Raw genomic sequence first — 23,431 nt, forward strand, 5'->3', positions numbered from 1 at the left:
ATGAAATAAAAATTATAAACACTGATTTTTAAATAAATAAAATGATGAAATGTCTATATTGAAAACTTTCCATTCAAAGATTATTTTAAATTTCTTTTTGATAATCACTACATTAAAAAAAATCTCAGAGGGCCTGGGTGGCTCAGTCAGTTAAGTGAAGGACTCCAGCTCAGGTCATGATTTCAGGGTTCATGAGTTTGAGCCCCACACTGAGGTCTCTGCTGTCAGCACTGAGCCTGCTTCAGATCCTCTGTCTCCCTCTCTCTCTGCCCCTCTCTTGTTCTTGTGCACTTTCTCTCTCTCTCTCTCTCTCTCTCTCTCTCTCAAAAATAAATAAACATTAAAAAATATCATAGGGGTGCATGGGTGGCTCAGTTCGTTGAGCATCTGACTTCAGCTCAGGTCATGATCTCATGGTTTGTGGGTTTGAGCCCCGTGTCAGGTTCTGTGCTGACAGCTCAGAGCCTGGAGCCTGCTTCATATTCTGTGTCTCCCTCTCTCTCTGCCCCTCCCCCACTGTGTTCTGTCTCTCTTCAAAAATAAATAAACATTAAAAAAATTTTTTTAAATACCATAATACTCAGAAACATGAGAATGTGTTAATTATTTAATGTTATAGAAAAAAATCTGTTAATATTCTTGTACATCTTTTTAAGAAACATCAAGAACTAGCTAGTGCTAGAGATAAATCTGATAAATTTGAAACTTGAATAGGTTTTCCTAATGTTTAAAATATTTATATAAGGGGAATGGGATGCCTGGGTGGCTCAGTGGGTTAAGTGTCTGATTCTTGATTTGAGCTCAGATCGTGATCTCATGGTGGTGAGATCAAGGCGGGTGTAGGGTTTTATGCTGAGCGTAGAGCCTGCCTGGGATTCTCTCCCTGTCTCTCTGCCCCTCCCCGACTTGTGTGTGCACACACTCTCTCCCTCAAAATAAATAAACATTTTTAAAAATAATAAAATATTTATACAAGGGCAAAAAAATATGAATAAATGTGCCCACATTTATTGCAAAGCTTGCTAGAGTTAAAAATCTGGATCTGCCCTCAGCTGACTATAGCAGAAGGACGTATTATTGATGATATGTGAGTAGCCCCGGGGTCATGAGGCAAGGAGAACTTCAGCAGCAGGGAATGTTCAAGACAGAAGGTAGGAACTACAAGGAGGGCAGGGAGAGCTTTTCTGTTCCTATCTCTTTCCCTCGTATTCTTGCCCCACTCCTTCCTCTTGGTGCTAATTGAAAATTAGATGACTTGTTTCTACTATATATTTGAAAATGAATTTAAAAGCCTCAATCACCCTCAGTTTCAGCATCCCCAGCTCTTTCCATTTCCCATTTCTCTTTTTTTAATACACCTTATTGAGTTATAATTTATACCTCATACCATTCATCCAGTCACATCTCTTTTCATTTCTTCTTTTCTCCCACGAAAAGCCACTTAATGAGCATATGTGGCACTTTGTAGGAGATGAGCCATTTCAGTTTAGCAAACTGCTCCTCCGTTCCTCCACAGTAAAAGGTCAACAGCCTCAGAAGACAAGCGGACAGCCAGCAGAATCTTGCGAGGAACAGGTAAGATTCTCAATCATGTCAATATTTTTATTTCCTTCATAATTATAAAATCGATATGTCTTGAGGATAATTTACATGGAGAATTCAGAGAAAGCTGAAAAAGGAATCCACATTTATCTATCACTTATTAACCATTCACCAGAAGTAACTACTCCATTCAAATTGTACTTTTTCTTCCCTCTTTGTTTTTCTGTCAGTGTGTGTGTGTATGTGTGTGTGTGTGTGTGTGTGTGTGTGTGTGTGTGTTCCTATTTGGATTTCTATCATAGATGCAATCTAATATAATTATTTTCAAGTATAATTGCCCATAAGAATTCCCTTTTATAACTAGACCGTCATTCAGAGTAAATATTCCCATGTTGTTGGATGCTTAGGCTGTTTCCAACTTTTGGCTGTCAGAGATGAATCTGTGATGGAGATCTTTGAATATCATCTCAGTAAGCCTCCTTACAATTCTCTTTAGGATAAATTCCTACATGCAGTGTTTTGGAAGCTGAGATAATGTCCATTCACAAGCTTCTATCCAAAACAAGTTTTTAACTCTATTTATTGGTATTTGAAGAAATTTACCCCAGTTTACTATCTAGTGCCCATCGTAAATGAGTGGCATTTTCTGAGTTCTTTCCAAGCCACTCAGTATTCCTTTGCAGAGCTTCCACTAAAAAGTCAGAAAATTTATAAGAGGGGGGAAATGCCTTCAAATCATTTTTTACTCAAATAAAGTAAGTTTGAAGTGATATCTTAGTGACCTAAAATAACTCATGGTACTCTTAGTATACAAGAGGCAATCTTCATTCATTTTGGCATGGAATACCACATTATTTCACCACAAATATCTTCACCAACTATCCTGGGAAGAATGTATATTATAATGTATCCCTTGTTGTGTGTGTGTCTATGTGTTGTGTGTACATGCGCACGCATGTGTGTGTGTGTGTGTGTGTGTGCGTGTTTTATAGAGACAAGAAACCATCCTGGTTATTTTAAAAATAAATGTAAGTATGAATTATGTAACGCAATAGAAACTCAATAGAAGTATTATTGAAATGCACCTGCCTTTTTTTTCGCAGTGTAATATCTGATCCCTGATATTGATGACTACCTTGATTTAATGGGCACATGTTAGGATATTAAGGCTGAATTACCTGCAATCGGCACACTCAGAGAAGGACTATGACGTATTTGAATTTGTTCCAACCACAGGCATAAAGCCCACATTCATGCATAGTACTCATTAATCCTCAGGTTTTGTAACAAGGGTAAGTCATTCTAAAATAAGCAATTATTAATTAGCCAAGTCAGAAATAAATTTGGGGTAAATGCACTTAGATGTGGGATGAAGAGCCAGGGCCAGAAACTTTTCTCTGACCACATAAGTGGGTAAAAAGAAAGGACTTTCATAGAAAGCTGCTTGAGGAGATCTATGCCAACAGAGTGCTTCCTTACTTCTTATCGCTCCCCTTCGGAAACAAAGCCACACCTAAAGCAGGTAGCCAGGCGCACAGTCAGATCACCCATTTCAAACACCGCCTCTGTGTGGATTATTACACGAGTGTTGACATGTGACATTTTGATCCCGTAATTTTTTTTTTTCCAATTTTCGCTTTTCCTGGATGAGGTGAATGGATGTTATTGCAAAGCCACAACGAATAATGACCGACTGTAGATCTAATGAAATCATTTCACTTTCTGCCAGTCAACACATGTTTGGAGGAGACATCCCACAATACCACACACTCGGAATCTACCACAGGAATGATGACTTCACCAAAGAAGGGCTCATATTGTTACCCACACTAGAAGGGAAAGCTGCAATATTTTCTTGTTCTTTCACTGAAGACAGTCATCGTTTCTCAGTTGTCTCTCTGCCTCCTCCCTGCCTTACCTTTGAATTCTGCAGGTGCAAGCTCTGAGTCAAGGGTGCTGATGGAATGCCATATTAAGCCTTCGTGAAGTGGAACAGCCCCAAACAAGGTATTAAGGAGAATCTAAGGCTGCATGGATCTGAAAGAGATCATCTGCTTCTATGAAGGCCCTCCTCGACTTCTAGGAAAAAGGCTTTCAACCAAGCACTTGAATTCTAAAGAAGGAAGCTTATTCATTCCACAGCAAGTTTTCTAGTCCCCAGTGCAAAGCTCTTCACTAGGTACAAAAACTACAAAGGTAAATAAGACACGGTCCTGGCTAATGGAGGTCACAATACAGCAGGAGTCACTTTCAATGCTGTCCCTGTAATTCTCATTATTCTGCCCTCATCACATATCTCATCGAGGTCCTCTGTATTTCCATTCCCCTTCTTCTCTTTTATTATCCTGTTACACTTCAAAACTTGTGCCCCCCACCCATCTTCAACTCCTCCCAAACCTGCTTCCTCTCTATGTGCGCTCCCTCATCAATGGTCACACCGTATGCCCAGGATGCGAAGACAGAAAAACTTTCTCGTCTACCTTCTGTTTCTCTGTCTCACTATCAGCTACTGCTGTATTAGTTTAGGGCCACGTCAGTGCTACTTCCAGCCTCATCCCTGCCCAGAGGCTACCAGAGTAACCATTCTAAAATTTAAATATGATTATGTTACTCCAATACCTACAACTATTTAAAAGTTGCCCCCAGCCAGTAGGATAAAATCCAAATCCCTTCATTTATTCTGCTCTCTGGCCTTTCCTAAATAGTCAGCTTCATCATTCACCACTCACAGACAGACATCTATCATTTTGACAGGCATCGAATATTTTCTTTGATATGTGCATAGTGTTTTTCAGCTCTAAGCTTCCAGAAGTCCCCTTCTCTTAGATTCTGCCCAGTGACTTTCTGTTCATGCTGTGGCTGGGGCCCAGCTCTACCCGTTCATCTTGAGAACCAGTGAAGCAGGGCTCATTCCTCCTCAGTGGTGCTCTCTCTCTGTCGCTCTTGGTCTGGGTCTCAGTCTTGGTCTCTTCCTCTATATCTGTCTCTGTCTTTCCCTCTCTCTGTGTGTCTCCATCCTTCTTGGTCTCTGTCTCTCTATCTCTCTGCCTCAGTTTCTATCTCTCTTGGTCTCTGTTTCTCTCTCTCTCTTTCTCCATTTCCCTTTTTCTAGATGATGGATAGACAGACAGACACACACACACACACACACACACACACACCCCTCTAATATTATGCTAGTGAACCGTACTTTGCTAATTTGTTTGTACATCTTTTCCTCTGCTAGACTCCGAACTTCTCAAGAGCTGGAATTATATTTTATGCATCTTTGTTTCCCAGTACCTGATGTAGGGCCTAATATATGCAGTGGCAAAATATGTGTTGATATATCAGACTTACATACCACAGCACTGTTTGTAATAGCAATAAATTAGAAGTAACATGCATATCTATCAACAGAAAATGGATACTCAGTCAACTGAGTATCATACAGATAGTGCTACCTCTAGAACATAACACTAATAGCATAACATTAATTAATAATTAATTAATCAATAACATTAATCAGAACAAAACAAGTTGCAGAAACGTACAGCATGTAGAAATTAAAAAACATTTCTAAGCCAAAACATAAGAGACTCTTAAAAACTGAGAACAAACTGAGGGTTGATGGGGGGTGGGAGGGAGGGAAGGGTGGGTGATGGGTATTGAGGAGGGCACCTTTTGGGATGAGCGCTGGGTGTTGTATGGAAACTAATTTGACAATAAACTTCATATATTGGAAAAAAAATAAAAAAAATAAAAAACATCTCTAATGATATTCAGGTTTGAAAATCTGGTTGGTAGGTGTTAACGTTGTTCTTTTGCTCACTTTGATGTGCATTTTTAAATGATGCGCATTTTTAATACTTCATAATGTAAATTTTTTTAAAGACCTGGCCATGAAAACCTAACAGAGATAATGCCAATGGCTAGAGACATTATCTTGAAAGGATTCTTCCTCCCTGTGATCCACATATATGCAACCCAGTAGAATTAGCTCTAAATGACATTATCATTTAACAATTCAAGATATATTTCAAAGAAAATCTCTATTTCTCCATAATAAAGATAGATCTTTGATCTAATTGCTCTTTACTGAAGTACCCTTAGATATTGCTGCTCAACACTTGTTTTGCTCAAGAAAATCAGGAAGTAGAAAAACATATAAAGGAAAGAACCTCCAAAGAAAGATCAATCTCTGCTTCCCACATACTGATATCAGCTAAAAACACTTGGTGACGAAAAGATCATAACCCCTTTTTTCACAAGTCCGTGCAATCACAAGTTGAGAAAAAAAATTATAAGGGCCTCAGGAAAAATGAAGAAAAAGAAATAAAGCCTTGGGATGCTTCTTAGGTGCTCAATTTGAGGGGAAGGGCATTTTTGCTTATTTGACGATAACACGGGTCAAGGAAAAATTTACAAGTTCATACGCACCTTTTACAGTCTACGTGTCAAAGTAACGGCAACTTGACCTTTTGGTGCTGCATGACAAATTTTCATTTAAAGCATATTGTAATTTTAGTCAGAGGGTCACAACACAAAGTCAGACTGAAGGGAAGGGAAACTACATTTCTTTAGCACCACTTATGTGCTGGGCACTTAATTCTTATGGCACCCTGTACCATTGGTATTATCACTTCCATCTTACAATAGTTTCAAATGAAGCCCAGAGAATTAAACGTGATTTCTAAATTCGAACTGGGTCAAACTGGATTTGAACCCAGATCCTCCTGACTTTAAAGGCCATGCTTCGATGCACATCCTGCTTCTGATTCTTGTCCCTTCCCCCTTACGCCACACCCTGCCATCCTCCTGTGTGCATCCCTAAGGCCTGGTGGCATACTGATGTGTAATGGCCGATAGGCCTACAGAGGGGGTTACAAATAATACACGTCTATTACTTTTGTGTGTGGTAAGGCTGTTTAACAACGCCCATGAAAGGCATAAAATATCACTTGGTATTACATGCACATATATAGTTTTTGTTATACACAAAGCTTTAAATATTAGTTTTGTTTTTGAAAATACAAGTAACCATTCGTTAGCAAATAAAGCACTTAAGACCAATATAATAGATATTACAGGTTCCTTGTGCAAATAATCACAGGGGCTCACAAAGGTGTTCACAGTTGTTTACTACAATGTTCATAATAGTAAAAACTGGGAATAATCTAAATGTCCCCCCATCAAGAACTGAATAAATAAATTATACCCAGCAGCAGAGAATACTATGAAGCCATAAGAAATCACGTTTCAGAAGAATGCATTTTATGAGGAAACAGGTACACAGTGTGGAGCTGTAAAATGCAAATGGTACAGGCAGGGTGAAAGAACTATGTAAATATTTACATTTGCATGCAAATATAAAACAGTGGAAGGCCAAACACCAAACTGTTAACTGTGGTTGACTTTGGCTTATTGTACATGTTTGCTAGGTTCTCACGGTAGGGATGTATTACTGACGTCAGGAAAACAGTCAATAGTCAAGCACCCTCTCACACTTTGAGGAAGCTTCTGTACTGTGCATCAGGGAGGCTCTGGGGATGGCTTAGTGGACGAAACGCCAGCTTTCAACAACTATGACACTCTGTATCCAGAGGTTAACATGCAAGTGGAATTGATTGGTGTGGGCTAGAATGGGAGAGGGAGACTGAAAGGGTGGGCAGAGGTCTGAGAGAATAAACCCCTTCAGCTAAGTGTCTCTCCTTCCCTAACCTCTCCCAAAGTCACACTGTACCACAAGAGAAAGGCCATGAGGGACTCATCCGGGGAGAACAGAATGCACAGCTATGAGCAAAAGGCAGTATCCCAAGAAGCCATAAATCTTAAGTAAAAATAAATCTTTTATGAAGTTGGTCTCTTCTCTGTAAGTCACTTCATTCATTAATTTATGTTTATGATGACCAGTCGACTTTGATACTATGGTAGCATCAAAAGTAACCAAAAGTCTTTTCCCTTAGTTATATCAGAGTTGTAGCTTGCTAATCAACTGATTTCTTATTTCCGAATCACTGTTTAAATTCATATGCAATGGCCCGAGAAGGGCCAACAGATAACATATTAGCATATGACATGTATTGGGAATTTGCAATATGTTAGGCACTGTGCCATGTTCCTTCCCCGGCCTGGCTGGCTTCACAATACAGTGTTAGAAACCATAATTCTTTACACCAACGATCTGAGGCTCAGACACATGGGGTGACTTAACCAAGGTTACACACTTAGCAAGTGGCAGAGCTGGGATTTAAATTCTGAAAATTCTTACTCTATACCATTGAAGATAACTGACAAGATTGAGATAGATGACACATTTAGGAAGGCAGGAAGGACTTCTAAGTGGGGGAACTGAGGCTACAGGGGCAATATGGAGAATAAGAAATAGCATATGGAGGAGAGCCTGGGTGGCTGAACTGGTTGAGCATCCGACCCTTGATTTCAGCTCAGGTCCTGATCCTGTGGTTGTGGGATTGAGCTGAGCATGGAGGCTGTTTGAGATGGTCTCTCTCTCTCTGTCTCTCTGACTGTCTCTCTCTCCATCTGCCACTCTCCCCTGCTTGTGCGCATGCTCTCTCATTCTCTCTCTCTTTCTCTCAAATGGAATAAATAAATAAACAAGCAGGGGCGCCTCGGTGGCCCAGTCTGTTAAGTGTCCGACTTTGGCTCATGTCATCATCTCACGGCTCATGCCGGGTTCTCTATCTCATGGTTCGTGGGTTTGAGCCCCACATCCGGCTCTGTGCTGACGCTCAGAGCCTGGAGCCTGCTTCAGATTCTATGTCTCCTTCTCTCTCTGCCCCTCGCTCACTCGTGCTCTGTCCCTCTCTTTCTCTCTCTCTCAAAAATAAATAAACATTAAAATGTAAAGTAAATAAATAAACAAACAAACACACAAACAAATAAGATAGGGAAAGAACACTAGCATTAGTGAAACCATGAAATGTGTTGGCATCCACTCAGAAAGCGCCCAGGGCTGTAAAGAGGCAAGTTCCACTCCTGAGTTGCATGAGCTGTGGATATGGTGGAACAGAGAGTTTCCATGCCCCACCCCTTGGAATTTCTCAGTGTCCTGGCATCCAGAAAATTACTAACCCTGCTCCAAGGAAGAAGAAATCCACCAGAGGGAAAACTCCATTGAGAACCCAAGATGATGTTTGATGGGAGTGTATCCAAAACTTGATGATATGATGGGAAAAGTCATGAAAAGAAATTGGTTGGTCACCTTTATTTTATGACGAGTAAGTATGAGTACTCCAAATTACTCTACTGAATTGCCTATTTATCCTGTTTTATATTACAGTGTCTATCATTAAAAGTGTTGCAATAGAGACGCTAGAGTTATGACTGTGAAGGTTCATTCATCACGCTGGAGGGGATGGCTTAGTGGACAAAACTCCAGCTTTCACCAACTATGACACTCTGTATCCAGAGGTTAATATGTAAGTGGCATTGACTCAGCAGCTCGTCTTCTGCATGAGGCTAGTTCAGTTTACTCACATGGGTGGAGGGTCTTCTGGACAATGTCTGGAAAATACCTGCCTCTCCTGCTTGAATAATGAAGATTCCTAGAACTTTTATAGACTTAGGGTTTCCCCCAGTCTCCTGGAAGCGTGAGATACAAATGAGTCAAAGGATCTTCTAACACACTGTTAACATCGGTGCCCTGTCCTGGCTGGCTTTCCCTTCTTTAGCCTTGCAGAGCCAATGAGGCCTTCCCTTAAACCATTTCTTTCCATTCAACGGTTTAACAGTCTTACTATATTTTAGATGTCTACGACAGTCTCTTTACTGTCTTCACCCTGCTCAGAATTTCTTAATCTTAGTATTTCAAATCAAATCAATCCAAACATACACTTAATGACACAAACTTCCCTCGTATGAACAAATCTTTCACCTTTATGACTTTATCAATTTACTTTACGATGACAAACTAGGAATGTTTAGTAGTTACAAAAGTCATGCTACCACTGTGTGATGCAATCAATAACTAGAGAGATGATTCATTCCACCTTTATAAAATTATATTCTTAAAAATTCATCAGCTAAATTTGTATCAGTTTGACGAAGTCCATACTCCAGTTGTAATTTCAAAATGAATACGGCACGCGCTCATTGAGCACCCACTATGTGTCAGATTTTGTCTGAAGCACTTATATACCAAGTTTAAAAAAAAAAAATACCAGTCCCATCCCTGCTAGAGTCTAGTGAAGGTGACAGACAACCATAAACAGGTGATAAGTGCCATAAACATGGTACAGTAAAGTGCCCTAGAAACAGATTCATTCTCTCTGTGAACCTGGAGAGTAGTTTTGAGGAGAGACCTGAAGCTCCTTATTTCAGAATGCATAGTTTGACAGGATCTGATTTTCAGATTTGGGCTTTGAAATTAAATCTCAAATGTGCGGAGAGGTGTTTAAAAAGTAAGTGATTCATCGTTAAACCTATAAGGATAGGACTATGGGAATTTGAGAAGCTAGAGGGGTGAGATTGTTATTAACATAAGCTAATTTTATTCATGCCTCCGGATCTTTACACAATGATTTCCTTTTTTAACTTTTTTCTTCTGCAAGCCCATTCCAAGATTTCATCACTCACTACATTCTTTTCCGTCATCCCTCAGACATTGTCGAAAGACATTATCGATCTCTCTGATACATCACACACCACTCCTCCTTCTCTTCCTGACTTGTAGATGGGACTGTTTCTATATATGCTGACATTCTAGTTATGACAACAATCCAGCCCTCCCTGTTCCAGCTACCTCTGCCATTAGATCACTATGTTCTTCTTTAATACCCACTGCTAATTGTAGTTGTTTATTTCCCACACATAATGCACGATGTGGTCATTTTTGTAAGATTTCATTCCTATCGTCCGATGATATGGAGTTTCTTTTCTATGCTAATTCATGCTTTCTTTAGAATTTCACTGTAATTTGCCAATATCTACATATTTTATCCTTCAGTTCACCAGGTGATTATTAAGGACATGGAAATGTAGCAATCTTTAGTTATTTTTTATGAACTCTCAATTTTCCTTCTCCAAACTTCCCACTATCCAAATATTTATTTCTTCAGGACAACTGCAGGGTTATCTACGGGGCTGTCTTCTAGCATTCTACAAAATGCCTTTGTTTCTAGTTACAGGCATTAGAGCTGGAATACGGGGCAGGCACAAGACCTGTTCACACTATCTTCATCCAAAATGTCCTCCATGACTGGGATGGAGTGTGGTAAACTCCACGGACTGTGGATGGAGTGTGGCTGTCTATAATAGCTGGCACCTGACTGGTGCCCTCTGGTGGTAGCAGGATGCCTTGACTGGGATGGTTACTAGACAGAGCCTCAATACTGTCTCCACAACTACGAGCCTGAGTACCTCCTGTCTCCTCTCTTGTTAATTTTATAGAGGCTTGGTCCTCCTTTCCCTTCCCTTCCTTCATTTCCCTTTTTCTTTTCCCATCTTATTTTGTACTCAGCATTGTACTCAGTGCTGATTCAGGCCTCTACAAAGGAGCAAACAGTGAGTCTATAAGAGACACTGATGGATGACGACAGTGATGGTGATAAGGACTGTGACATAAAGTTTGCTTTATTCACAAGAGAATGTCAGTGGTTCTTGAAAGAGGACCACCCATCTGCCATTTCTCATGGCAAGAAAAAACATAAGCATGAATGTACATTGAGGAATTTTTGCCCCACTAGAAAAAAATATTCATTCAATATTTTAATTGATAAATAGAAAGTAAGACTGATTGTGAAACATTCTTTACCAGTTAACATTAGAGTCAAGTAGCACCTTGTAAAGAGAACGTAAATTTCACTCTGTCTAAAGTTTGGGATGAATGAGGATGACCAAATTCCTCTCTACTCACTGAATTCTGACTCTTGTAGATAAATCCAATGTTTCTAAAAAGAAGTCAATGTGATATTCATAATCTTCTATGCATATATCAGTTGCTGCAGCAGTATTTCACTTAATGTTATCTGTAGTCTGAAACTTTTTATTGCATCTCTAAATATCTGTCTTACTCCTCTCAATCCTGTTAAAAAGTTCTCATTTAATATTACCTGAATGTAATTTCTCAGAAAAACTGGAAATGTGGTTAGCTGTACCAGCTTACTGGGGACTTCTGGAAAAGGGAATGTTTCTTTTTTTTTTTAATTTTTTTTAATGTTCATTTTATTTTTGACAGAGAGAGACACAGCATGAGCAGGGGAGGGGCAGAGGGAGAGGGAGACACGGAATCTGAAGCAGGCTCCAGACTCTGAGCTGTCAGCACAGAGCCCAACGTGGGGTTCGAACTCACGGACCGTGAGATCATGACCTGAGCAGAAGCCGGACGCTCAACTGACTGAGCCACCCAGGCGCCCCTGGAAAAGGGAATATTTCTATGTTTACTCTATCAGGAGGCAAATTACTCTACCTGGAGTGATCACATGTATATTCTGATTTCCTGAGAAGGGCCTATAACAGAATAAGAAAGTAAACTAAATTTGGGTGAAACTAATTTAAATGACCATTATCCGCTTCATCAAACTGTTTCTTCTGGAACTTGTACTCTGCTTTCATAGTTTGTAACTACTCAAAAATTCAGATGTAAAGTCTAGAAAATACCAATAACATCTAATTGATAAAATACAAAAGGCTCTCGTTCAGCCTTGGATAAACAAGAAGATTCACAATTGTCTGCAATGTAGAAATCCTATGTGTATGTGGCAAGAGGAAAGGTAGAAGCAAAGGGTAGAATCATTTTTGTACGTTTGAATAGAAAATGAGGAAAAATCCTACATCCAGTAAATGAAAATGCAATAACTGTCCTCTGTTCCTACTCTTGCTCCTCTCGAATACTCCTTGACATAGTGTAAGCGCTCTTCTAAAAACATAAGCCAGGCCATGTCAACCTCCTGCTCTCAGCCTTTCTTGGCTTATATCAAAGTCCTTCCAAGGGTCCCACAGGAGCTAGCCCTAGCTATCTTATCAAGAGCATTTCCTACCAGCCTCCCCATAACTCATTCACGTTTAGAATCAACCATGTCTATGAAGAAACTGGCAACCTGCACATTTGTTCTTGTGCTTAACCTGTCATTCCAAAGGCTACTTGGGTTTTCCATAATGAAGTGACAAATGTTAACGTAGGCACAACAAACCACTATAATAATTGCCAGGAGACAGAATCCAGCCGATGGAAGTTAGTCATACATATACCGAACTCTCCCAAGAAGCTGTTTTTACAGACATGTCAGCAATTAGGGCAGGAATTACTCTGCTGATGACATTCCACCAAATAACAGCCACCAAAGACTTACCGGCAGCTACTATGATAACATCTGCCAGCTGCGTATGGATCTTCAATTGTTCTTTGGGAGTGTATCTGTGAGCTATTGTCACGGTTGCATCACCTGGAATGGAGAAGAGCTCCCATTAATAGTTACTGAGCTTTTTCAAAAGTTATGGATGCTATCATTCTAGGGGAGATTCAGTTATATCCTAAGAGTAGGAGAATTGCTTTCAAATGATTACAACACTTTAAGAACAAAAGCTAGATAAGAAAACTTAGATGACCGAAAATATTATACCCTTCAATTAACCAGTGGAAAATCAAATAAGACCAAATGAGAGCATGTGCTGACCATCAAAAGAGAGATCTAAGTAAGGTCCTAGAAACCCAGCACGTGAAAGTTCTGTATTGAGGTTAATATGTAAATACGTGGGATACTTGTTGGCTTGATAATTAGGTATATAAGCTCTGAAAACAGCAAGTAAGTGCATCCAAGATGGGGCAATGCATTGTGGGAGCACAGCTAAGAGATTAATTCTGCCTCCTCTTGGGGAGGTGTCAAGGAAGGGTTCCTAAAGGAGGCAATATACTTTAGGTCTCAAACCAATTCAAGAAAGAAGAAAAGGGCATTCCAAGCCAACAGAAGAACAGGAAAAAAATGGACCAACTTTGAAATTATGTGTTTAGGAAATAATGAAGAGGCTTTAGATATAACAGGAAATATTCATACATGCTTTAACGACGTGGTGTATGAATAAGAGAGGTTACCAGCCTGACGGCTTCCAGTGCTTTAAGTGTGAGCCAAGGAAGAGAAGTGAAAGAAAGGCAAGGATGAGAGTAGTCAGAAAAGGACTTCCAGTCAGAGCGTGGCTGTGTGAGACAGTACCTTGTCTCTTCTCCTAGATAACCTACAAGTGCTACACATTTAACAACAACAACAAAAACTATATAACCTCCATTTTTAGCAAAACCAGAAAGACATACTTTCCATAGATTCCAAAAATATGTGCGAGTTACCCAGAAGCAGCGGAGTTAATATATACACACAGGAAGAAAGGCGGCAAAGAAATGCAGAGAATAACAAGATGGCCAGTAGCAGGAGATCTCTGAAAATGACCACGAAAATACACTGTTCGAAGGTGCAGGGTCCACGTCAAAAATACAAAATATATCTCTTATCTGTAGCAGAGAAGATAGAAATAGAGGCAGAAGAGGCCCGCTCGGACCCTGGATGGCTCACACTGCCTCGTAACAGAAAGACTCAAGTGGAGGGGCCATTTTAACGGGAAGCGGTTTGACTTTGTGTAAGTGGTGAAGAAGGGATCTGAAGGCTGCCCAGCACCTCCTCCCCAGTCCCCAGCAGAAGTACCCGACCCACAGGAGGTCCAAGAGATCTAACTCACTCAATGATAAGTAAGCAAAAAATACTTGACACAGAATTAGTAAAAGAATGCTATGTAAAAATCAGCCCAGGGAAATTTTGAGGGTGACGGAGCTGTTCTGCTTCTAGTGGAGTTCCTTGACTGTATGCATTTATCTAAATTCATGGCACTGTACACCGAAAAGAGTGAACTTTACTATACTTTTTAAGTAAATAAAAGAATATATTTTAAAACTGGCAGCCCCCTCCCCCCCCACACACACACACAAAAAGAAGGAGTTTTTTTTTTCAAGAATTTCTGACGTACCGGTGGGCCCGGGGGGCTCAGACAGTTAAGTGCCTGACTCTTGATTTTGGCTCAGGTCATGATCTCAAGGTTAGTGAGATCAAGTCCCATGGCAGGCACTGTGCTGACAGTGAGGAGCCTTCTTGGGATTCTCTCTCTCTTTCTTTCTCTGCCCCTCCCCTGCTTGTGCTCTCCCTCTCTCTCTCTCAAAATAAATAAATAAACCTTTTTTTAAAAAAATAATTTACCAACATACCAATACACTCAGCAACAAAAAGTGTCGCAATGGAAAAGTTGAACGTTATGACCAAACATTATGCCAAAAATTTAAAAATTAAGAATGTAAAGGCACAGGACCTGGGGAAAAAGAAGACTTTGAATCCATACAATTGACCATAATGGTCAACATTGAGAAAAATTTCAGTAAAGTAGCTGGATTGTAAACATCAAAGAAGAAGAGTATTACGAGCAAAAATTCAAATTTGTATCTTCAACTCCAGAAAACAGAAGAGCAATATTTGCAAGAGACTCATGCAAAAAAAAAAAAAAAAAAAAAAATGGGAGTCACAGTCAAATCATTCTCCAAGAATAAAGGTAACAATTTTGAAATTGTAAGAACTCAGGGAATACTGTTCCCTTGTGTTTTTCCTAAAGAACTTGTTAAACGATTAACTTTAATGAATCAATATCATATATCTGAGGAAAACAGCAAAAGGACTATTAGAAAGTTTGGAATATATTTAATCATAAAAGTAAGACTAAAAAAAATGAGAGCTGGGTGACGGACAAAATGTAAATCCTATTTGGTCTAAATATGAAAAAAATGGTATAACTAACAAAATTGGAATGGGAAGGGCAAAGATGAGAAAGTTTGCTGATTGCGAACTAGATTAACATAACATTAATTATGTTATCCAATGACTAGGATCAAAAAAACATTTAAAACTGATCAATCAAATAATAGAAGAAGAAGAAGATTTAGAAGTACAAGGTAAAAACATTACAAAGATAATTTTTACTGGCAAATATCAGGTTGGAGACAAAAGAAATGGAATCAGGGAAGAAAAATAAAAGCATTTTATCATTTTTATTTATTTATTTATTTTGAGAGATAGAACTCACGTGCATGCACACCACACACATGTGCAATTGGGGGAGGGGCAGAGAGAGAGACAGAGAATATGAATCCGAGGCAGGCTCCACGCTCACTCTGGAGCCCGACACAGTTGGGGCTTGATCCCGACCCTGAGATCATGACCTGAGCTAAAGTCAAGTGTTGGATGCTCAACTGTCTGAGTCAGCCAGGAGCCTCCATTTTTTAAATTAGATTATCAATAGATACCATATGAAGAAATAGACAACTAAGAGTACTGCATAAAGTTATAACTATTAGAGTAATGACTAACTTTCCTAAATATCAGAAGAACCATACATAAAAAAAAAACAATGTAAAAAATAAGTAAAAGCCATAAAAACAACAAACAGAACAGAAATTAATACACAGTTCAGATCAGATATATTTATCTTCATAACAAATTTTCCTAAGTTATCTATTTTTAAAAGAATCCTATTTCCAAATTGGCTTGCAAACCAAAAACAAAATCTAACTCTATACTTTATATAAGGTACATCTAAAACAAAGCTGTTTGGATGTCAAAAATAAAAGATAGGCAAATGCGTAGCAGGAAAAGGACAAAAAAAGAGATGATGTTCTTATTGTCAAATAAGGAGAAATTTACCATTAAATAGGACAAAGAAAGTACACATTATAATGCAAAGATGTGATTCAAACGAACTCACAACAATGAGAAATATATAAGTAACATGTAAGAGAAATATAATTCATACAGCAGAAATTATAAGGGATACAAATCAAAAAAGAAACACATTGTATTTGCTGAATTTAATTCACCTTTCTCAATCCACAACAGATCAAAGATATAGAAAAGGCAAATAACATAATTAATGTTATGTACCTGATTGCAATATATCAAATTTTTAAAGCAGAACATATATTTTCTTTTCATGTAGCCAAAGAATATTTTTTAAATGGCATTCTCTTTGGCTACAAAGAGAATTTTAATTAATTCCAAAAAATAGGTTGATAAACTTCAGATATTTTCTTTCATCACAAGTCTATAAAGTTATAATTATTGAAAAAGTCAGAAATTAAAAGGTTCTTTCTGGACTCCTGGATGGCTCAGTTGGTTAAACATCCAATTTTTCATTTCAGCTGAGGTCATAATCTCATGGTTTGTGAGTTCGAGTCCCACATCGGGCTCTGCACTGGCAGCAGGGAGTTTGCTTGGGATTCTCCCTCCCTCTTTCTCTCTTTCTCTCTCTCCTCTCTCTCTCCCTCTCTCCCTGCCCCTCCTCTGCTTGTGCTCTCTCTCTCTCTTTCTCAAAATAAACAAATAAACATTTAAAAAAAGAAATCAAAATGTTTTTTCAGCAGGATTTTTTTAAACCCTATTTTAAATAATTCTTGGGTCAAAAAGAAAACACAAAACAATAGTGCAGAAATTCTAGAAACATTTATAATGAAATTACTATATATTAGATCCTATAAAATAAAGATAAAACAAAGAACTAAAATAATTGAATCAATAAAAGAAAAGAAGTGAATCAATCACTTAACTTAAAAAAAGTAGATAAGGAACCAAAAAGAAACAAAAGAAATGAGAAGATTAGTAAACATAAACTCAAGATGTTAATATTAAATAGGTCTGAAAATTGTAATATAAGCAGTGAGAGAATTCAACAAATTGCCAAATAAAAAGTAAATATACAGTAATAAATAGCTTTCATATATAACAAGACATTAGAAGATAAAATGAAAGAAAAGACTCCATTAGAATAGCAATACAAGAAGTAAAATACTCAGAAATAAACTTAACAAGAAATGTGCAAAACCTATGTGGTAAAAGAAAATCTCCAGAACAATACCAAGAGACATCAGTAAGACTGAAGAACTAGAAAGATAAACCATGTCTTATGTAAAAGACTCAATATCCTAGAGATAACAATTCTCCCTACGTTCATTACAAATGGAATACAACTCCAATAAAAACTGGTAGTCTGCATTTTTTTGGAAGAATATAATTTCATCCTAAAGTTAATAAGGAAAAAGAAAAGTCAATAACCAGGAAAGCTTTAAAAAGGAAGAACAATGAGAGAGCGGTACTTGATAGCAGTCTTTTTTTTTTTTTTTTTTTAGTGAGAATAGGCTGGGGTTTTTTATTTTTATTTTTTTATTTTTAGGTTTATTTGTTTATCGAGAGAGAGAGAGAGAGAAAGAGAGAGAGAGAGAGAGAGAAAGGGAGCACATGAGCAGGGAAGGGGAGAGAGAGAAGGAGAGAGAGAATCCCAAGTTTGCTCCACACTGTCAGTGCAGAGCCTGATGCAGGGCTCAGACCCATGAACCATGAGATCATGACCTGAGCTGAAATGGAGTGTCAGGTGCTCAACCAACTGAGTCACGCAGGGGCCCCTGTTAGCGGTCTTTCTCCTTTCAGTTCATGACACCACCTTCTGCTCAGCTACACGGAGCAGAATCTGTTTACGAGCTTCCCTTGTGTGTTTCCTCTTCTCTTTGACTTGCTATAAACCAGTAATAAATAAACCATCTCTACCTTAGTACAGCTTCCCTATATGCAGAAAGGTCCTCTCAACCATGGAAGTGTGTCTTCTTGCAGGGGAGCTTCCCAAATCCCCACAAAACCAAAACCAAACAAAAACTTCCCACTTTGTCAGTACTGATGGTTTCAGCAAGGAATTGAGGGATATATAATAATCCACTGAGTTGTATATACATACAATGAACAACCTGTAAAGTGTCAAGCAGAAGAAAAAAATATTAAGATGAATTTCAATAAGCATATAGAAAGATCTTTTAGGTAATTCCACTCCCCCGTCAATAATATCTTGTGAACTTGTTACTCCTAAGTGAGTTGGGCTAGTGATACCCATGGGAAATATCAAACTCATATTTAGACTTGATCAATGAGTTTCTGATTATAACACTATCCACCCAGGGAAAGGCTTTCGGCCTACTATGCAGGAGACCACAGTGTGATAGCAAAAGAGAGATAAATCAAGGGAATTAAATACAAAGGTGTTCAAATCATGCCTCAGTCTCTTCTGCCTTTGCCCCTTGCAGATGAGCACCTTGATACCTGTCCCTGCTCCTGAGAGCTGACTATCCGGCACATGATATGCTAGTTAACCTGTGAAAATTCTTGTCGTTCCTGTTTTCAGTTCTGGTGCCCTATTACTTTTCTCCCTCGAATCCTCTGGCTTGCTGTACCTAATCCTTTCTAACTCCTCAACTCTTCCCTGGGTAGCCAGTACTGACAAGTCGGAGCAGCTACTCTGTGGAATGATGCATATCTCTGACCCTCAGATGACTTTTTCCCACACTCAGTTTTATCCTCTTACGGTGCACCTGCTATCAGCCTGGGCGAGGGCCTAATTTTTCTAACTATCACACGGACCCAGATAAAAACGTTTATAAGCAGAGTCTTAAGCAACTTCTCGGTGCCCAGTGCTTTACATCATGTTTGTAAGATAGAGCAAGAATAAAAAACTTAGAACCTATCTCCTAGAATCTGAGAGTTCTGTTAGAACTTAATAATTAACTGCTGGGCAAGATAGGCTTCTTACTATACAAGAGTCCACAGTCAGTCACGAATGGTCTACTGGGAGCTGTCTGAGCAGTTTTCTAGGCTATCATTACACTGTAATTTATGCAAAATTGCAGATTGTAGCGAAGAGTTGCTGGCAACTAACCCAGAGTGCCAATTTGAGGGATAAAAATATTTGCTATTTAAAAAGAAGCTAGAACAAACAGCACAATATGCTTCATAATAGAGTAGCAGTTTTTGCTTAGAACAACTTAAAATGAGGAGTTTCTTTTTGTTGGACATTTCTAGGTCATTCCCTACCTTCATTTATTCAACGATCAAGAAAGAATCCCAGAGCTATGTGAAGCAATGGAGACACACGATTCCACACTTTCATATGAGAAACAGATATGTAAATAAGAATATGAACACAGAGGGGGAAGTTCCACGCTAAAAGGAGTTTATAAGTTTGTAAGTTACATGTTGGTACAGAGCATCTCTCTCTACTCTGGCTGAGAACAGCATAGGGGAGTACCGCAAATTCTTAGAGAAGACAGATTTTGATGTGAGTAGGAATTTATTTTGTTTCTGTATGCTTTCTCCATCCTTGCCCATCTGTAAATTATTTTCCATAAGAATGTAAGAAAAGCATGTCATTTAGCCCAGATGGTTAGAAACTTCTTCCTCGCAAGAGCTGAGGTCTACCTTTTGGCAAGATCTACCATAATTCTAGATCTAACTTGGACAGCACCACAGAACAAGTCTCAACTTCCTTTTCCATGAGACAAGTCTTCAAATACCTGCTTGTACCTGCATCCACAGACGAAGCAAAATGGCAAGTCCAGTAGGAGCTAGAATCTCACAGGTAAGGTTTTGCTTAGTCACTTTCTCTGGATAAGACAAAACGGCATCATTCTCCATACATTAACTCATACCATGGTCTGTTTTTTTTTTTTTTTAAGTGTTTATTTATTTTTGAGAGAGACAGACACAGAATGCGAGTAGGGGAGGGGCAGAGAGAGAGGGAGACACAGAATCCGAAGCAGGCTCCAGGCTCTGAGCTGTTAGCACAGAGCCTGACGCGGGGCTCGAACTCATGAGCTGTGAGATCATGACCTGAGCTGAAGTCGGACGCTCAACCGACTGAGCCACCCAGGCGCCCCCATGGTCTGGTTTAAAGGAACAATCACTGAGGACATTACAGGCAGGAAAACTCAGCATTCATCACCAGAACAGCACCCAAAGCAAGAAAGAAGCCTGAGTTCTGTTTTTGGACAAAGGTCTCCAGAGGCCTAAAGACTCTGGATTAGAGCGTGTGTCTCTTATTCTCTTGTAAACTGCTGTTCCATCTCGTAGCATAAAACAAACAAACAAAAACCTCTCTACAGGGAAAATCTCTGTGGAAGCTAAATGGACAGAACCTACATGTATGTGATCAAAATGGCCCTTATGTGAGAATTTACCACATGTCTATCATTGTTTTACACCTTACGCATGTTATCACACATTTTCACATCATACAGTCTTCACAAAACATTGCGAGGGTATTTTTTATAAGGTAGAAAATAATGCTATTTGCACTTTACAAATGAGGAAACTGAGGACACACACAAAGTCCAACAGTCTGTCCAAGCTCATACAAACCATATAAGGGTCAGAATTCAAACCAGTTTAGCCCAGCTCTAATGCCCCAGCTCTTAATCATGTCACTCTAGAGCCCCCATCTACACTGGGCACAAACAAAAAAGCATTGCTGAGTTCACAGATGTAAAAACAGAGCTGGCCAACTGCTACATTTTCACTTCAGTCAGCAGAGCAGCATTTCTGGACCACTGTCCTGCCTCTTTTAGGAAGCCAGGGAGGGATCTTCGATGACACTCTGCCTTCTGATCCTACCTGGTGTGCACCGGCAGTACTGGTAAGAGACCAGCTAAGGACCGAAAACACACGTGCCTCTATCACAAAATTTAATTTTTACCATTTGTAAAATGATCAAGGGGCCCATTTCCCAGATCTGGAAACAATACTGCATTCTCTTGACTCCTGCATTCCATTTACTGTAAGTTTTCTATTTCAACTTGAGCTGCCTTTTCTGGATTAAATCACTTAAATAATTTTGGATATACTTACAGAGCACTCAGATCTAAGCCCTCCTTTCATGCTTAAAATGGGCCAGGCTTTAAATGTGTTTGTATCTGGTCAAGACCTGCTTGGTCTGATTTGCTGTTGATCAGTCCTTCTGTTACCTTCCAAACACCTTGGGCCATTAGGCAGATGACAACTAAGGAATATGGCTTCACTTTTAATTAGTCAAATGCCCTTTCAAGCTCACTCCTTTTAGACAACTATCTCAAAGTAACTTTGAGAGAAAGTATTAGGGAAGACTCACTGAGTCCTGACAACCAGTGCCTCTAGAGATTTAAAAAAATCTACCCCTGGATTCGGCCAAAAATTATTGAACTGAAGTCACGGACTCATTTGTTCAACAAAGACAATATGTAAGTGAAAAACACACATATAATAAAATTCTATGTAGTAATAAATGTCATGAAGAAAGAAATGCAGAGTGAGTACAGAATAATAGCATGAGTGCTATTTTGATAAGGTAGTGAGGGACGGCCTTAGGAGATAACATTTGGGCAGAAACTCGAAGGTAGTTAGAAAAATAATTTATTGTAAATAGCTTCAGAAAAGAGCATTCCAGGAAAAAGGAAAACCAAGTCAAAGACCCAGATACAAGAGCATGTATGATGTGTTCTAAGGAAACAAAGGGCAGCCATGGCTGGAGGGCAGTGACAGAGGGTTAGAATGGTAGGAACCAAGTAAAAAGATGCAGCCCAGGTCAGGTCCTGTAAGGTCTTGCATATTGTTTTAAGGAATTTGGATTTTATTCTGATGTTATGTGTTTCTGAATGTTATGGGCACCCATGGGTGATTCAGAACGACCGTGTGAAATATAGAGTACGTATGGGAGATAGGACCAGGGTGAATGCAGAGAAACTAGTTTGTAAGTTTAGTAGTGCTCCAAGTGAAAGATATTGGCTGTCTCCACTAGGATCTTTTTGGTGGAGGTGATCATGGGTATATTTTACACAGACTGCTAAAGGATAAGACACAAGGTGTGAGAGACAGAGGTCAAGGGTGGCCTAAGCAACTAGGTTGCATAACAGTGCCACTTCCTAAAACAGGACAGATTATAAGGAGTAAAATTAAGATTGAAGATTTGTATATGGTACATTTGAAATGCCTACTGGTCATCCAAGTGGGCTGACGTGTCAAGTGGACAGTGGTTACATGGGTCTAGAAACATGGGAAATACTGATGGTATTTAAAGCATTGGGACTAGAAAGGATGACCTAGAAATGGCTCTGGAACGAGACGTGAACCCCGAGTTTATTCCAATGTTTTGAGCAGTTCTCCTCAATCCTGACTACATTAGAATCTCCTATGGATCTTTCCAAAAAATACTGATACTCTGGTCCAACTCAAAAGATTCTGATATAATTGTTCTGTGTTGGGCTCAGGCAGCTATATTTTTAAAAGTCCCTAGATAATTCTAGTGGGCAGCTAAGGTTGAGAACCACTGGTTTAGAAATTGGGAAGAACAGAATGACCCATAAACAGAGAATGAAAACACATACCTAGTGAAATGAAAGATACACATGCCAATGGTGGCTTTATGCTTAAACAATGAAAGAAATAGTCCTATTAGATGTGGCCATTTCCTGAAATTAGAAAGCATGTTATGAATATTACTCAGTTCATTGTATAGTTTCCTGCTTATAAGACCCCTCAGGAGAAATTATTTTTCAGTCTTAATATCAGAAAATGTTTTCTTTATCCTGAGCATGTATTTATTTTTAATCCTAAAGCCATTTAATTGGGTAAGTAGTCTCTCTTTTTTTTTTTTTTTTTTTCCTGCTAAAGAGCTCTCAAGATGAAATTTGTGACCCAATCATAGAAAGTATAGTTTAGGCTCAAATAAATAAATTCACCAAACATATATTCAGCACTAGTATACGAAAAGCAGTGTGCTTGGCAGTGGTAGTATATCCATGAAGATTTAATGATATGCCTATTTTTAAAATTTTTAAAAAGTGTTTCTTTTTTTTTTTTTTGAGAGAGAGAGAGAGAGAGAGGAGGGGAGGGGGAGAGAGAGAGGGAGACGCAGAACTAGAAGGAGGCTCCAGGCTTCGAGCTGTCGGTGCAGAGCCTGATGTGGAACTTGAACCCAGGGACTGTAAAATCATGACCTGAGCCAAAGTCAGATGCTCAACTGACTGAGCCACCCAGGGACCCCGATATGCCTATTTTTAATAGCTTTATTCTTGGCCCTG

General features: G+C 39.1%; 1 protein-coding gene across 2 annotated transcripts in view; it reads right to left on the reverse strand.

Moving 5' to 3' along the window:
- MTHFD2L (methylenetetrahydrofolate dehydrogenase (NADP+ dependent) 2 like) overlaps window positions 1-23,431 on the reverse strand; it is a 145,433-nt gene that overhangs the window by 61,984 nt on the left and 60,018 nt on the right. For both annotated transcript variants that reach the window (XM_042984385.1, XM_042984382.1), the window contains one exon: window positions 12,834-12,926. In XM_042984385.1, the coding sequence (XP_042840319.1) occupies window positions 12,834-12,926 (93 nt within the window). The remainder of the gene's footprint in view (window positions 1-12,833; window positions 12,927-23,431) is intronic.

The sequence above is a fragment of the Panthera tigris genome, chromosome B1 (genome assembly GCF_018350195.1).
Source record: "Panthera tigris isolate Pti1 chromosome B1, P.tigris_Pti1_mat1.1, whole genome shotgun sequence".
Lineage (NCBI taxonomy): Eukaryota > Metazoa > Chordata > Mammalia > Carnivora > Felidae > Panthera > Panthera tigris.